At 38.9% G+C, this 16,951-nt stretch overlaps 2 protein-coding genes across 5 annotated transcripts; both read left to right on the top strand.

Annotated features, from left to right (window-relative positions):
* The first annotated feature begins 1,639 nt into the window (after positions 1-1,639).
* tmem115 (transmembrane protein 115) lies at positions 1,640-6,785 on the top strand. 4 transcript variants are annotated; one of them, XM_027134038.2, is made up of 3 exons: positions 1,640-2,028; positions 2,685-3,688; positions 4,639-6,785. In XM_027134038.2, the coding sequence occupies exons 2-3, from the start codon at positions 2,832-2,834 to the stop codon at positions 4,856-4,858; spliced, it is 1,077 nt and encodes a 358-aa protein (XP_026989839.1). In that variant the 5' UTR covers positions 1,640-2,028; positions 2,685-2,831; the 3' UTR covers positions 4,859-6,785. The 4 variants fall into 4 exon arrangements, with proteins under 4 accessions (XP_026989839.1, XP_026989840.1, XP_026989842.1 ...); XM_027134039.2 differs by lacking the exon at positions 1,640-2,028 and adding an exon at positions 2,094-2,112; XM_027134041.2 differs by lacking the exon at positions 1,640-2,028 and adding an exon at positions 2,145-2,491.
* Positions 6,786-11,020: 4,235 nt separating this feature from the next.
* Positions 11,021-16,951, top strand: rhoab (ras homolog gene family, member Ab). Its single transcript, XM_027134032.2, has 5 exons — positions 11,021-11,179; positions 13,912-14,069; positions 15,164-15,284; positions 15,782-15,912; positions 16,190-16,951. The coding sequence occupies exons 1-5, from the start codon at positions 11,071-11,073 to the stop codon at positions 16,361-16,363; spliced, it is 693 nt and encodes a 230-aa protein (XP_026989833.1). The 5' UTR covers positions 11,021-11,070; the 3' UTR covers positions 16,364-16,951.

Raw genomic sequence — 16,951 nt, 5'->3', positions numbered from 1 at the left:
GTTGACAATGAAGCTGTGAGATGTGTGTAGTGTGCGAGTAGATAATCTTCTGCAATTATATTCTGTAAATAGTTTTGATTTTTTTTTCATAGCCACTGCATCTATGAAATGATCGAATATGGGTTAGGTGGAAGTGAATTGGAACACATGGGAAATAGCAGGTTTTGCATGGATATAAACAAATATGAATATGTTATTTGGAGTGTGTTGCAAATGGATACAAATACAGATACCAGCAGGAAGCACACTACTGGGTATTATTTTGATGTTTTCTAAAGCTTGCCAGGAAGGTCCACAAAACTCACAGGAGGAACAGCCTGGTCAGGGTTGTTGAAGTTCACAAAGAAAAAAAAGCCTTTTTTATTCATCACATTTATAGATAGTGCCTCCAGAAAATATTCACCCCCAGGATTTTTTTTTTTTTTTTTTTGCTGACATCAGATTTAAGTATATTAGAATATACGTCTTTTTGAGTGACTTGCTACAGAATGAAAAGATCATCATTATTCAAAAGTAAAAGAACTAAAACTTTAAACACTGCAAAATTGCTGTGTTCACTGCCCATAGTCAATTTTGCATTGTCCTTGTGCAGAAATTTCAGCTTTGTGATGTCATTTTCTTGGTATTTTCTCTCATTCAGTTTCTCCAGCTCTCCCAAATTAAATGAAGGTTTAACTTAAATGGGCAGCAATTTTCAACTCATGGCACAGATTTTGTATTGGATTTAAGTATGGGCTTTTTCCATTCCAGAATGAGAACCTTTTTTTTTTTTTCAAACATTCCTTTTAGCAATTTCAGCTAAATACAGTACTTGCTTGACTGCATTGTACCAAGTGCAAGGTTTAGGTGGAAGGTAATTATGGTGTGGGCTTGTTTTTCTTGGGTTGGGCTTGGCCCCAAACTCTAAATGCTTCAGCATACCAAGACATGTCGGACAATTTCATGACTGCACAACAGTGCACAAAGCAAGGTCCATAAAGACATAAATGAGTGAGTTTGGTGTGGAGGAACTTCACAGTCCTTCAACCCAATAAAACACCTTTGGGATAAATTAGCATGAAGCCTGCGAGTCAGGTCTTGTTATCCAACATCAGTGCCTGACCTCACAAATGCACTTCCAATTCACGCTCTTTGCAATTCACTTTTTGAATAGTGAAAAAGTTCCATTAACACACTCCTAAACTTTGTGGCAAGCCTTCCCAGAAGAATTGAAGATGTTATAACTGCAAAGAATGGGCCAACTCCATATTAAACACTTAAGAAAGGGATGCCATTAAAGTTCATGTGCGTGTAAAGGCAGACGTCCCAAAACGTTTGGCAATATAGCGTATGTGACATTTGTGACGGTTTAGAAGGATGTCCTGATCTTGGTTGTGTCTGGTTTGAGCTGTATTTCTGCTTTGTTATAGAGGATGTTTTGTAGCCTTTGCTGCCAAAATACAATAATAAAACTTTATTAAGCTATGGCATTGACTTCATTACTTTGATTAGTTTTGTGTTCATGCTTTATTTATTGTCATTTAGTGCATTTAGTGTTTGGCCAAGATGGATAAACAAAGAGACCTTCTCACTAGTTTCTTGACATACTGCTTGTATTACTGTTACTACGTTTCCCAGCAGTCTTTGCGCCGAGCTGGCTGCCGTAAAGCGAAGCTGTTATGGTCAGACGGTGACGTTTGCAAATCTGGCGTTTGTTCTTATCGCGGTGTTGGATTTAGCCTGTAGCATAGCAAGTGTATACTCAGTACACGTCAACGTGTAACCTACAGGACCGGATATATACTCGCTGAAACGCTGGACTGACACGTTGGACGGCTGTTTTGAGTCTCACGACTATCCGAGGCGATAAAAAATCTTTCCCGAGGCCTAGTGGAAGAAGTGAATCCTCGGGCTCACCTGCGCGCTCCGGCCGGGATGACAGGGCGTGCTGTCGGCGACAACTGTTGATGTCCTACGCTAATCTTGCCCATAAGAGGGCAAGCACCTTAACTCAGAGAGGCTGCTTAAAAACTGATCGATTGTCATCTGGTAAAAGAATGAAGCAACATGTTTGATACCACACTGAGGGACAAAGTTCTTCCTAGCTAGCAGGCTAACTAAACTAGCAGGGTAGTAAGTAGCTTAAGTCATAGTCAGAAATCACAGTTCTAATGAGTGCAGGTGTGGAACTGAAGCGTGTTGTGTAATTGTTACCTTTCTATCGTACACGTTTCTTATTAAGAGACTTTAATCCTCAGAGCTGAAGGACTGAACACATCATCAGCTTCACTTTGTTAACTAACGTTAGTTTGACTTGATTTAGCGTCTGTGACATCTTTCTTTTTTCTCTTGAAAATTATAAGACAAGACGTCTGTTGTAATGTCACTGAGAAGTCCTGTGTCCTAAAGGCTGTCTTATTGTAGACAACTTACTGACTGACTGACTGACACATTTTACAGAAAGGTTTTTTGCTGTTTCTTAATAGTCTTGGGTTATAGCACGTCTCCTCCTGTAAGTCCTCAGACTTTATTTATGTGAGTTATAATATACAGGTTTTCTGTTCTTATCACACCACAGTAAAATATGTGTACAGTTTTTTTTTTCCGGCTAATCTCACATACACTAGAGATAAAATAAGTTATGACTAGCTTGAAAAACAATCTGTTTGAAATAGTGATGTAATTCTGTGTTTTCTTTGATACAGGAAGCATATGCAGTTTTCTGATGATGTTGCCATGCTGTTTATGGATGTCAGGGTTTGAAGTCACTGCTCTGACCTGTGGGCGCTGGTGATACTTGAGGCTCCGATCAGCTCACACTTATAAGTGAAGACGAGTCAAACCTGACAAACATGAACCGATATCTGCCAGTGGCACGGCAGCACTTTCTGACTGCTCTAGCCAGCACAAGTGTGGTGGTGAAATGTATATGTGCCACAGTGTTTGTACTTTACCTCGTCTCGTGGCTGGCGGACACACGTTTGGCTCTCGGAATCACACCCGGATACCTCTTTCCTCCCAACTTCTGGATCTGGACTCTGTTGACGCACTCCGTGGTGGAGCAGCACGTGTGGGACCTAGCAGTAAATTTGGCTACCGTGATCATCGCAGGGAGACTGCTGGAGCCACTATGGGGTGCACTGGAGTTACTTATCTTCTTTTTAGTGGTGAACTTTGCTGCTGGTTTGCTTTCAGGCCTCTCCTATGTCCTTGCCTATGCCATCACTTTTGACCTAGGTTACCTGTTTGACGTACACATCAGCGGCGCACCTGCGTTTCTTGGTGCCGTCCTGGTGGCTCTAAAGCAGACGTCAGGCGACACAATCGTGCTACGAGTGCCTCAGATTCGTCTGAAGGCAGCTCCAGCACTTGTCCTGCTAGCGTTAGCTATCTTGCGGCTAGCTGGGCTGCTGGAAAGCTCTGCACCTTTTGTGGGCTGTAGCTATGGTGCACTAGCAGGGTGGGTTTACTTGCGCTTCTACCAGAGGCACAGCCGTGGGCGCGGTGACATGTCAGACCATTTTGCCTTTGCCTCCTTCTTCCCAGAGGCACTTCAGCCTGCAGTGGGCTTAATTGCCAGCCTGGTGCATGCTGCCCTTGTCAAGATCAAGGTCTGTCGCAAGATGGTGAAGCGTTATGACGTTGGCGCTCCATCATCCATCACCATCAGCTTGCCTGGCACAGACCCACAGGATGCCGAGAGGAGAAGGTAAGAGGCTGGAATAGTCATTTTTGAACAGTTCCATACTTTGCCGATAGCAACAAAGAACCCAACAAGAGTCCGTAACACACCAAACAAAATGCACCAGAACATTTGCCACAATAGAACTGGATCTATACTCTTTATAGTTTCAGGATTTTTGGTGCATGTTGAGAATTGAATCTGTCGGTTCCTCGTTTGTTGGGCTTGTTTTTGAGAGGTGTGACAACATCCACACAAGCACAAATTTAAATACTGCTCGTAGTTGTTTTTAGTACGCATTCCTCAAAAGCTGCAGCAGCACAAATTGGGGATTTCAGAGCACAAGTGCAGCCTAAACAAACAGACAAGCTCATTATTGTTCATAGAGGGGGTCCAGGCATTTTTACAGTGACTGCCATCAATCTTCTCAGATAATTGGGAAATAAAGTAGAAGTTCAGCGGGTTCTTGCTCGGCTCTCCTTCTAGGAGAAACAAAAGGATGGGATCTACTTTTAAGCATGAAAACATCTTTTGTGTTTTGAGACAAATCTAACTAAATGTTTAAATATGTAATAAATATTTAAATTAATAGACAGGTGTTAAGTTTTGTTACAGGTGAACATGTCATCATTCTTTTTGACACATTTCACAAGTCCAGTCCTTTCTTTCACTTGTATTCCACCAGCCACAAACATCTATTTTTCTTTTTCTTTCTCTTGAAATGTCTTTGTACTTCACTTGAGACAATTCATTTGTCAAATATATAAAATTGGCTTTTTTTATTTTTCAGACTGATTTATTATTAGTCTGAGACTGTGTAGAGCTTGTGTCTGTCTTATGTGCCCTGTGAATGAGCGGTTACTATAGAAACGACATTAGGAGCAAGCAGCTGTTCTCAGAACTGCTGTTCTAGAAAATCGACCAAACCTTTTCATAAATTCTTTTAGAAATATTTCCTTTTTGTGTTTGACCTGCAGGCAGCTGGCACTGAAAGCTCTGAATGAACGTCTCAAGCGAGTGGAGGACCAGTCCGCCTGGCCCAGCATGGAGGACGAGGAAGACGACGATGAGATTCGGACAGACGCGCCACTGCTCCCCACTTGCGACTCCTCAACGCCGGCTTCCGGCTCCACCCAGAATTCCACAGGGCAAGAGTCGAGCATCATAAGCTTTGAAGACGCCCCCATTCACTCCTAACACACACGCACACCTGTGCAGAAACCCTAGAGTTCAGCCCTCTGAATCTGAGACACTATTGCAACACCTGTTGCCGAGGCGGTGACGATTTACCCAGGAGAGTAAGACGACATGTCGTAGGTAGTTTCTAAATCCTGATCAGCTCTAATAAATGCTCTTAAACAAAAGCCTACAAGTGCACCGATATGTTCAGCTTTGGTGTTGTACCGATGAACTTTCCTGAAAGTGTATATCTGTGGCACTCATGTTTATAATTTGCAATGTACAAATAAGACAGTGTGTATGCGTGTTTGTACTTCTGTGTGTGTGGGGCACGCATAAGAATTCTGGAAAGAGTTTTTTTTTTCTGAATAAATGCTTCAGCTGCTGCTGGTTTAAAACATATAATTTAAATGAACTGCAGGCTCTCCAGTTGGCTTATGGGTAACTCCTAGGCTTTGTCAACATTTCTTCCCCCGAAGCAGCAGGTTGCAAGGCAGCAGAGCTCTTTTTTTTTTTTAAATGCATACACCTATTTGTGCATGGAAATCGAGTTGTGCCTGTTTCTCACTGACAGAGACGTTCAGAAATCATTTCAGACGTTAGCTGGTTTGCCAAAGGTAGACAGTCGAAGATTTTAACATTGTCCAAGAAATGAAATGATAAAACCCGAGTTGTGTTTTGTGTTATATAAATGGTGGTAGATTATTTACATTGAGAAATCACAGAGGAATCGTTTGTTTTAATTGAGTGTTAAGTTATTTGCTCACGTCCGCATTCAATTAAAATTAGCCATAATTAAGGATGTCTTTTAATTGCCATTCCAACTACCTTCAAATTCATGCAAATTTGTAAAAATCTGTAGGATGCAAATATCTAGGATTTTATTATTATTATTATTATTATTATTATTATTATTTGCAAGTACTGCTCCCAGTGCAGTGTTGTGGTCCCTCACAATCCTGAAATGTGGATTATGAAGGAAAATAATAAGAGGAGCTGAATTTCCAAGTCTATTTTGAAGCCACCAGCAATCCGAAAGCCTTAAATGTAGGTGCAATGATTGTGACCGGAACAAGTAACAATTAAAGCATGTTTAATATGGTGTGACATGAGCAATGAGTAAACCATTAGCTTTTTTTTTTATGTCTGTGGTGTCCCCTGACTGTCTCTTGAAGCTCTCTGCTTTATCATCCATACAACATCAACGAAAAAAAAGTCAGCTGTGTTCCATGCACACGTTTGTACAAGATGCACCGCTGGAACTCAGTTTTTACACCGAATCATCCATTTTTATTGTGCGTGAACTCTGGATTGTTGAAACTAACGATAGCAATACAGCCACATACTCCAGTTCTACTGTACACACCACCTTTGTTCTCTGTCATTATCTAGAAAGCTTCATGAACTAAGGAATCAGTTTATCACTTCTATATGATTTTTTTTTTTTTTTTTTTTTTTGCACAGTGTAAATCCTGAATCAGTAAAAAACACTATAATGCTTGATGTGTATTGCCTTCATTCCCTTTGTTCATCTCTGTGATTTATTTTTTTTTTCCGGTATTTTTTTTTAACACAGCATTCATGATTCACGGGGAAAGGCCTTTTGTATGTATAGATGAAAGTGAATGTATAAGACAGACAAAAAATAGGGGCCTGTTTTTATAAAGCAGATATTTTTCTCTCTATAGATTTGACTGATGTTCAGAGACAGAGGGAAAAGGATTTGGGAACAGTTTTTAGGAGCTGGATGTATTTGCTCACTAATCTTTTTTTTTTTTTCTTTCATGTTTGTTCAGGTTGAGTATTTTCTGACATTTTTCAACTTTTCCCCCTTTTCCAGCTCTAAATCTTGACAATTTCCTTCACTCTTTGGCTCAAAAGCCATGTCTCCTGAGTTCCACTTTCTCTGTCTCCAATAAAAGGGTATATGGAGAACACTTTCAAACTTGTCCTGTCATTATACACACAGTAAATGTATGTGGTGTTACTTGTACTAATGAATAATAATGTTAACTAATAATATATTGATTGTTTTTTGATGGTACAAATCTTAAAGTTTAAGTATCTTGCCCATTCATCCGTTTATTCATTTATTTATTTGGTTCCTTTTCCAAGGAAATTTCCTAACATTAAGATCGTGTTGCTTATCCAAACTACTAACAAAGCTGTGTGTTTCACATTCTTAAGTAATGTTGATAACACAAGTGGTAAATTTTATTAGTACTAGTTATAGTTATACTATTCTTCCACAGCCCTTAGACAACAAAAGTAGCACAAGAAGCACGTTGTGGTTAGGAAATGAGTTTGTATGCATTAATCACAGAAACCAGATACTTTTTATACTTTTTTTTTTTTTCAGATACAGACCTATCATGAACCAGTCTGTCCAGAGGGATGGAAAAACCCTTAACCCTTAAGTACTCCAGGACCAGGGTTGGGAACTGGTGCCCTAAAACAATTGTTCTCCATGTGTCCTTGTTGTTTTTGTTCAAAATGTTGTTACAGTGATACAATCCAATGTGATTTCCAATGATCAATCATTATTATAGTTTTTATTATTATTATTATTATTATTATTATTATTATTATTATTATTATTATTATTATTATTATTATATAACTAATAAATATTAGACAAGTACCTTAGATTAAATCATTCATTCTGTTAGAAAAACTTACCTCAACATCATGTTTCAATCTAATGTTCTTAGGAAGGCAAATAGCAGACAACATACTTACAGTGAGGAAAGTAAGTATTTGAACACCCTGCTATTTTGCAAGTTCTCCCACTTAGAAATCATGGAGGGGTCTGAAATTGTCATCGTATGTGCATGTCCACTGTGAGAGACATAATCTAAAAAAAATCCAGAAATCACAATGTATGATTTTTTTAACTATTTATTTGTATAATACAGCTGCAAATAAGTATTTGAACACCTGTCTATCAGCTAGAATTCTGACCCTCAAAGACCCGTTTGTCTGCCTTTAAAATGTCCATTCCACCTCATTTATTATCCTAAATTAGATGCACCTGTTTGAGGTCGTTCGCTGCATAAAGTCCACCTGTCCACCCCATACAATCAGTAAGAATCCAACTACTAACATGGCCAAGACCAAAGAGCTGTCCAAAGACACTAGAGACAAAATTGTACACCTCCACAAGGCTGGAAAGGGCTACAGGGAAATTGCCAAGCAGCTTGGTCCACTGTTGGAGCAAGCATTAGAATATGGAAGAAGCTAAACATGACTGTCAATTTCCCTCGGACCGGGGAAAGGTGAGATATCAGAACAGAACTACACGGGAGGAGCTGGTCAATGACCTGAAAAGAACTGGGACCACCGTTTCCAAGGTTACTGTTGGTAATACACTAAGACATCATGGTTTGAAATCCAGCACATGTCCAGGCCCGTCTCAAGTTTGCCAATGACCATTTGGATGATCCAGAGGAGTCATTGGAGAAAGTCATGTGGTCAGATGAGACCAAAATAGAACTTTTTGGTCATAATTCCACTAAACGTGTTTGGAGGAAGAAGAAGGATGAGTACCATCCCAAGAACACCATCCCTACTGTGAAGCATGGGGGTGGTAGCATTATGCTTTTCGGGTGTTTTTCTGCACATGGGACAGGGCGTCTGCACTGTATTAAGGAGAGGATGAACGGGGCCATGTATTGCGAGATTTTGGGGAACAACCTCCTTCGCTCAGTTAGAGCATTGAAGATGTGTCGAGGCTGGGTATTCCAACATGACAAGCACACAGCCAGGATAACCAAGGAGTAGCTCTGTAAGAAGCATATCAAGGTTCTGGCATGGCCTAGCCAGTCTCCAGACCTAAACCCAATAGAGAATCTTTGGAGGGAGCTCAAACTCCATGTTTCTCAGCGACAGGCCAGAAATCTGACTGATCTAGAGAAGATCTGTGTGGAGGAGTGGGCCAAAATCCCTCCTGCAGTGTGTGCAACCCTAGTTAAAAACTACAGGAAACGTTTGACCTCTGTAATTGCAAACAAAGGCTACTGTACCAAATATTAACATTGATTTTCTCAGGTGTTCAAATACTTATTTGCAGCTGTATTATACAAATAAATAGTTAAAAAATCATACATTGTGATTTCTGGATTTTTTTTAGATTATGTCTCTCACAGTGGACATGCACCTACGATGATAATTTCAGACCCCTCCATGATTTCTAAGTGGGAGAGCTTGCAAAATAGCAGGGTGTTCAAATACTTATTTTCCTCACTGTATAAATAAATCTATACTGACTTTATTATACAGATATATTTCACAGTTTGGGCAAAGGTCTAACTACAGTGCCTTGCAAAAGTATTCATACCCACTGAACTTTTCCACATTTTGAAATTAAAACTACAAAGAAAAATGTATGTTATTGGGATTTTATGAAATAGACCAAAAGAAAGTCACACATAATTGTGAAGTGGAATGAAAATTATAAATATCTGACAAGTGTGGTGGGCATTTGCATTTGATATCCCTAACTAAAATCCAGTGAAACCAACTGTCTTCAGAATACAGCTGTTCTGTGAAGCCCTCAGAAGTGTGTTAGAGAACATTAGTGAACAAACAGCATCATGAAGACCAAAGAACACACCAGACAGGTCAGGGATAACATTGTGGAGAAGTTTAAAGCAGGGTCAGATTATAAATTAATATGCCAAGCCTTGAACATCTCATGGCACAACTGCAAGCCTACCAAGACATGACCGTCCACCTAAACTGACAGGCTGTACAAGGAGAGCATTAATCAGAGAAGCAGCCAAGAGGCTCATGGTAACTCTCGGAACGGTGGAAGAATCTGTCCACAGGACAACTATTAGTCATGCACTCCACAAATCTGTTCTTTATGGAAGAGTGGCAAGAAGAAAGCCATTGTTGAAAGAAAGCCATAAGAGATTCCATTTGCAGTTTGCGACAAGCCATATGGGGGACACTGCAAGCATGTGGAAGAAGGTGCTCTAATCAAATTAAACCAATATTGAACTTGGCCAATATATTTGGCCAAAATTCAAAATGTTATGTGTGGCGGAAACCTAACACTGCACATCACACTGAACACACCATACCCACTGTGAAACATGGTGGTGGCAGCATGTTATGGGGATGCTTTTCTTCAGCAGGGACAGGGAAGCTGGTCAGATGGATGGAGCCAAATACAGGGCAATCTTAGATGAAAACTTGTTAGAGTCTGCAATAGACTTGAGACTGGGGTGGAGGTTCACCTTCCAGCAAGACAATAACCCTAAAAACATACAGCCAGAGCTACAATTAAGTGGTTTAGATCAAAGCATATTCATGTGTTAGAATGGCCCAGTCAAAGTCCAGACCTAAATCCAATTGAGAATCTGTGGCGAGACCTGAAAATTGCTGTTCACAGACACTCACCATCCAATCTGACTGAGCTTGGGCAATTTTGCAAAGCTAGTAGAGACATACCCCGAAAGACTTGCAGCTGTAATTGCAACGAAAGGTGGTTCTACAAAGTATTGACTCAGTGGGGCTGAATACAAATACACGCCACACTTTTCAGATATTTATTTGTAAAAAAAAAAAAAGATTTGGACACCATTTATCATTTTCCTTCCACTTCACAGTTATGTGCCACTTTGTGTTGGTCTATCACATAAAATCCTAATAAAATACATTTTTGTTTGTGGTTGTAACATGTCAAAATGTTATAAGAAGTTCAGTGGGTATGAATACTTTTGCAAGGCATTGTACATTCTTCCAGTAATATTACATTGTTTGCATGAGAAGGTCAAGGCCTGTGAAGAATTAGCACGATTGGGTTGTAGTATCTATCTCCACCACTAGATGACACCGTAACATTGTTATTAGTTAGAGGTTTATTAAATATGAAGTTTTTGGTGGGGTCTTACTTTCCGGGGGGGGGGCTTAAATTCACACTCGTGTAATACATGTAATACACACTCTGTGTATTATATACACTCTGTGTATTTACACCTCCTTTTATTTAACACACCTATTAAATGCAGTGTATAAACATTTCGGCAGTGATGGCCCTCTGGTTGTCCTTTAATGGAGGGGGACGAGGGTGTATTAAAAACAGATTACAGTCAGGAATTAATGCTGAAATAGTCTTTATGTGTACGTAAACTTCGGCGGTATAAAAAGGGGTTAAATGAGGTAATCGTTTCGCGTGAACGCGCAGGCGTGGCCCGCGCGCGTGTACGCGTCCCTTTACCCCTTCTATGAGTGCCCGCCCTGTGCGCGTGCTCGTGACTAATTCATTGTATGTGGTAGGAGACGAGGCTGGAGCACAACTGCTGGGAAACGACGGAGAGAAATTTAACCTTAAAAGTAAGAATGGTTTCATTTTTAACAATATTTGACTAAGGTGAAATTTTCTGTATGGTTTTTTGTTAGTGTTGGTTTAAAACTTCTTATTTTAGAGCCGAGATTAGACTTGTTTCAGAGCGCAGGAACGTTAGCCTGCTTTAGCAAAGAAGCTAAATGGCTTTAGCAAGGAAGCTAACTGGCTTTAGCTGAGACGCTAACTAGCTAAGGATAATTTACCGGCTGAATAAAAATAAATCGGTCTTTTTGTATTACATTATTTGTATCGGAAGGCTTTTAGTTCTGGTTCTTAAAAAACACGCCGGAATGTGTTTAGAAAGGGGTTCATTGTTGTTCTGAGGAAGAGGCTGTAAGCTAGTTCGCTAACTGAGGTTAGTTCATTGTGAAAGTAGTCGGTCGTAACAAAAACGGCTCGCTATTGTTATCTCTTCTTCAGACGGTTGTGTTTTATTAACAAGTTAGTATGGACATTTCTGTGGGTAAAGTGGGTTCTCAAATAAACAGATTAGACGTTCAAGTCTTAATTAAATAATCCTGTGAGATGTTTGTCACAAAGATGTATGTTTATATTTGCTATACAGAATTGTTCTCTCGTTAATAGGTGAGAAACGTAACAAGGATTGGATTGTTTGCTGAATCTCTAAAAGGGATTAAACTTCCTGTTGAAACTATATAGTGTGGAAAATAATTGACATATAACTTTGTTTTGTGCTTTTAGATTTTAGTTGTTTGTTGGTGAGCCTTTTTTTTATAGGTTCGAATAAAGTCATGTATTGACCTGTGAACTTCGAACAGAAAAACAAGTTGCTTGAATGATATTTGTATATAAATGGAAATAATTTGTACTAGATCTGCCTTTGTGTCCAACGTGTTAAAGACAGAACAAAGGTTCCACCGCGTTAAAGACCAATGAAGGCTAGTTTAATGGCCATGTAATCGGTGAGCAGTAACATGTAGGACAGCGTGTACAGCCATCTGTTGCGCCTTGACGCCATCTTAAAGCCGGAGGGGTTCCTAAGACCCACCCAGGGTGTTTTTAGGCCTCAAGATCGATTTATTTTACTACTTCTCAGTGTCAAATACAGACATGTACTCTTTTCGTTCTTCAAACCATCACAGACCTAACTTTGTTGAAGTAATGTACACTGGGCTCACAGCTCTATCTATACCGAGCTGAATGAGTGAGTTTCTGAAGCCGGATTTCATTTCAAGTGTCCTAATGATGCATCAGTGAAGAAATCCTGCTCAGTTTCCCTCAGCTGTCATTACACACGACTTAGAAGAAATTTATTTATCTCAAAGAATCTCTCTCTCTCTCTCTCATATGTATGTATATATGTGAGAAATAAAATTACATTAGGAAGTGCAAGTGTTTGTCTTTAGCGGATAATTACTTAACAGAAAAATACACTTTAAGTATCGCAAAAGTTAACATTTGTTCAAAGTGTGTAATTTGATATAAAAATAGTCCTTTTTATAGGATTTTTTTTTTTTTTTAAATTAATCAATTTTATGAAATCAGTACAGTGGATATCAATCCAGAGTGCCACGAGAATTATGATGGTTGTTTTGGGGGTTTCCCCCTTTCTTTCTCTATTAAGATACTAACAAGATGCATTTTTCAGTGTATTTTAGTTGTCAGGAATTTTGTGAATTGTGATAATCAGACTACTACTTAAAGTGAGGCAAACTTCAGAAGCCCAATGCTTTCAAAGCACAAGAACCTTGTTTTTTTATTAGAAGTGGAGGCGTGTAGTAAACAGAGATGTGAAATGTTTTATTGTTTCTGGTTCAAATAAAATGATGGTTGCTTTTATCAACTCTGATGTTGCAGTTATTGAGGAGGAAGATTACACAGAATTCCATACATTTATTGAAAGCATGATTTTTCTTCTTCTTCTTCCCTGGCCTTTATTAAAGCTGAATGTTTGTATGGTTTTTCTTCTACTTCAGAAAATAATGGCCAGCTTCATTTTAAATATGTACTTTAGTCTTTCCAGCCAACCATTTGGTAAAATCATTTTAAAGGTTAAATTCTCATTTCTAGTCTCATCCTCATGTGCTTGAGGAAAACATGAATCTATTAAGAAAACAGAACAGTGTATCCTTCATCTCAGCACTTTGGTTAGTAAAAGATTCACTGTTTAATAGCTTCTTTCATTAAAGGGAACAGCTCATCTGTCCAGCTGTGGGAAATGAACTTAAACTGATACAAATTGCTTGCTGTAGCAAATGTGTGAAGAGGATGTTAGATATGTTGTTGGAGATCCTGCTGATTTCCACTTCTCTTTAATTTGCATATCTCTAGCAGACACTCACAGTAGAATAGAGATTTGATGAGACAATATTCCACACGTGCAAAGAGCCTGAAAAATTAAGGGGTGTGGATTAAAAGCAAGTTGCCCAGGTGCTTTGTAACAATTGTTATTACCGGTAACATGTAGCTGAGTAGCTTGTTATTGGCAGTAAGGTAAATCATGTTAAAAATAAGGTAAAGCCTGTTCTAGAATTACACAGTTCACTGATTTTCCAAATCATGAAGTGTAGTGTAGGTTTATCATGGGAAAGGTCAGTGTGTGTGTGAGATTCACAGATCACATGCTGGATGACTCACACTTCACAGTGAGAGATAAGTGTGTGTGTGTGTGTGTGTGGTATGTTACCATAGCAACTATCAATAGTAAGTTGATGCTGAAGCATGTGTGTCTAACCTGTAACCTGTTTGTGTGTTGTAGACATGGCAGCGATTCGTAAGAAGCTGGTGATCGTAGGTGATGGAGCATGCGGTAAAACCTGTTTGCTAATCGTCTTCAGTAAAGACCAGTTCCCTGAAGTGTATGTCCCCACTGTGTTTGAGAACTATGTAGCAGACATTGAAGTGGACAGCAAACAGGTAATGCATGAACACGCTCTAGAACATTCGATTACTTTTAACATTATTTCCTGCCACAAGAACATTCAAAACAAACACACACCACTACTTAAAAATGAGCAGTGGTTCCACTTTATACTGGACTTGTTCAGATGTTAAGGATAGGAGTGTGGTTTGCTGTTACACTCCATGCAATTCACAGTATAAAAAGAAACGAGTGTTTATTGTCTCTTCAGTTAGAGATCAACCTAAGACTAGAATTTATAACGTATGTGTCACAGGTCAAAGTACACAGGAAAGCAGCATTTTATAAAAGTCTCAATGTTTTAATGTTCTGAGTGTTCTTATTGGTAGTGGTTATGAAATTGGAGGTCTTTATTCTGATCCACAATACTTGTTTAATTAAACACCACTACAAGTGTCTGCTTTGTTAATAAATTTCCAGTTGTGCTTCTCTAGTTTAATGTCCCTGTTCCTTATTTTTCTTGCAGTATGTCCAGAGTTGGTAGACCAATATGACTATCATAACACAATCCTCAAATATTTCTGTGATGTATATGTCACGATGTACACCATTTGGCAAAATCTGGTAGCCATGGTTTGCTAAGGCTGGTGTGGAAGAACTTTAATGATTTTTGACAGAGCCCTGACCTTATCCCCACTGAACATCCTTGGGAACGACCTCCTCACCTAGCATCAGTTCCTGACCTCACTAATGTTCTTGTGGTCTAATGAGCAAAAATCCTCACAGATGCACATTATAACCTAGTGGAAAGCCTTCCCAGAAAGGGGAAGCGAAAATCAACTGTGTTTGATGCTTTTGGCCTTTATTGTTTAACAAACTGCAGGCAAAACATTATTGTTCAGAATAATGTTGTTTTTTTTAATCCATGAACACATTACAAACTGTTTACAAACAGCAAAAAGAAACTGGAACGTGTTATCAAAAATCAACATGAGTTTTTTTTTCACAATTCTGTCGTCACACACATTCTACAAAATCATCAGTGTCAATTACAAAATATTATGTTGTATAACATTTTTTTTTGTCTGTGTGTTTTAATCCTGTTGTAAGGAATGTGCCAATAGATTTACTGGTTGTTTTTGTGGTTCAGGTGGAGCTAGCTCTTTGGGATACTGCAGGGCAAGAGGACTATGACCGGCTCCGCCCACTTTCCTACCCAGACACTGATGTCATTCTCATGTGCTTCTCTATTGACAGTCCAGACAGTTTAGGTGATTGTGTTTATATTTCTCCCTTTATAGTGATGTTCTAGAATCTCTTTAATACCTAATTTTTAGTAATTTCTTTCTTATTCCTTAGATCATTGTTATTTGCCTCTGAAGATCTTGAATTTTTTAAGAACTGCCATTTTACCAGCACATTACAATAAATAGTTATAACTATTTTGAGTGATTTATGTAATTATAGGTATTTAATGGAAAATCATAATGCAGTAATTGCTCTATGGAAAAACGATATGTACCTTACAGGGATGCTGATCTCCCTACAATTAATCTTTCATAGAAAAACAAACTGTTTAGCTGTAATAAATGTGACAATGGTGAGGTCAGTGATTTGTTTAGCAAATTTGGTTGCTTAAGGGATCTGTGTAACGTCATAGATTTGAATAAAAGTTTTATTTATTGACGTGTTCAGCGTTACACCCAGCAAACAAAGTACATTTGCCATTTGTTGGCCACTGTCTTACATATGATCTCTGTCTGTACAGAAAACATTCCAGAAAAATGGACACCTGAGGTCAAACACTTCTGCCCAAATGTACCGATCATCCTCGTGGGCAACAAAAAGGATTTACGAAATGATGAGCACACACGCAGAGAGCTGGCTAAGATGAAACAGGTCAGTTTCTGCCAGTAATACAAAGTCCCAAAACTGTCATGTTGTCAATGCTTTAATGTATTTCAGAATTGTTGGGGGCTGCAGCGAATCATTAGTATTGTGTAAATGTATGTTTATGGAAATTAGCCATCTTTATTCATTTTAACTATTTGTGTTATTGAGTAACAGTGTGGAATTACCCATAAACAACTTTTATATTTATACAAAATGGTGCTTACTGTGACTTAACTCATTAATCTGTCACTGACCTACTCCATAATTTCTAAATTTCAAATAGGAGCCAGTCAAAGCTGAGGAAGGGCGGGACATGGCTAATCGAATCGGAGCTTTTGGCTACATGGAATGCTCTGCAAAGACAAAGGATGGTGTGCGGGAGGTGTTTGAGATGGCCACCAGGGCAGCGCTGCAGGCACGCAGGGGCAAAAAGAACAACAAATGCCTTCTTCTCTGAACATGCAGCACTGGACTGAAACCCCAATTAGGGGTGCAAAATGTGTGTAGAGGCACAAACTCATTCCTCAAACTCGCCAAACATTTTGGAAGAAAGCGTAACTGCTCTGTTTTATTTTTTGTTTAGTTATGGAAGTGTTTTATCAGTATTTAAGAAATTGCAAAGGACTTGGACTTTTGCCTCTTTTGTTTTTGATGTTTTACCTGAATTTTGTGATTAAAAAGCCACACCCTTCTGCCAAATGCTGTCATGTGACCCAAATGCCTGCCAATCAAGTGCTTACCACAATGCTGGGATTTTTTTTATTTCCACATGTAACAGGGCTGAAAACTGAACATGATTTGTGTGTGGTTCATTTGATGTTTTGGAGGGTTTTTTGTTGTTTATTTTTTATAAATATTTTTTTTTTTTAAGATTAGGAATTTAAACACCACCAACTTTCTTTAGAAGCAAAAAAGATGGGGTGGGGCTTAGATATGTATACATGTACATATGTAACGTGTGTGTGGATGCACACAGTCATGACTGGAAGTCCATTTGTAAACTAGACTTGGTAATCTTATGTAATAAAAGACTTTCTATAAGGAA

Source organism: Tachysurus fulvidraco, chromosome 14 (genome assembly GCF_022655615.1).
Source record: "Tachysurus fulvidraco isolate hzauxx_2018 chromosome 14, HZAU_PFXX_2.0, whole genome shotgun sequence".
Taxonomy (NCBI): Eukaryota; Metazoa; Chordata; class Actinopteri; order Siluriformes; family Bagridae; genus Tachysurus; species Tachysurus fulvidraco.
This window is presented reverse-complemented; position numbering and strand designations above follow the sequence as displayed.

Excerpts from the sequence above, each read along its gene's own strand:
- rhoab (XM_027134032.2), top strand. The coding sequence starts at position 11,071 with ATGAGTGCCCGCCCTGTGCGCGTGCTCGTGACTAATTCATTGTATGTG. Across the intron at positions 14,070-15,163 it reads TTGAAGTGGACAGCAAACAG|GTGGAGCTAGCTCTTTGGGA; the intron begins GTAATGCATGAA and ends TTTGTGGTTCAG. Across the intron at positions 15,913-16,189 it reads AGCTGGCTAAGATGAAACAG|GAGCCAGTCAAAGCTGAGGA; the intron begins GTCAGTTTCTGC and ends AATTTCAAATAG.
- tmem115 (XM_027134038.2), top strand. The coding sequence starts at position 2,832 with ATGAACCGATATCTGCCAGTGGCACGGCAGCACTTTCTGACTGCTCTA. Across the intron at positions 3,689-4,638 it reads CAGGATGCCGAGAGGAGAAG|GCAGCTGGCACTGAAAGCTC; the intron begins GTAAGAGGCTGG and ends TTTGACCTGCAG.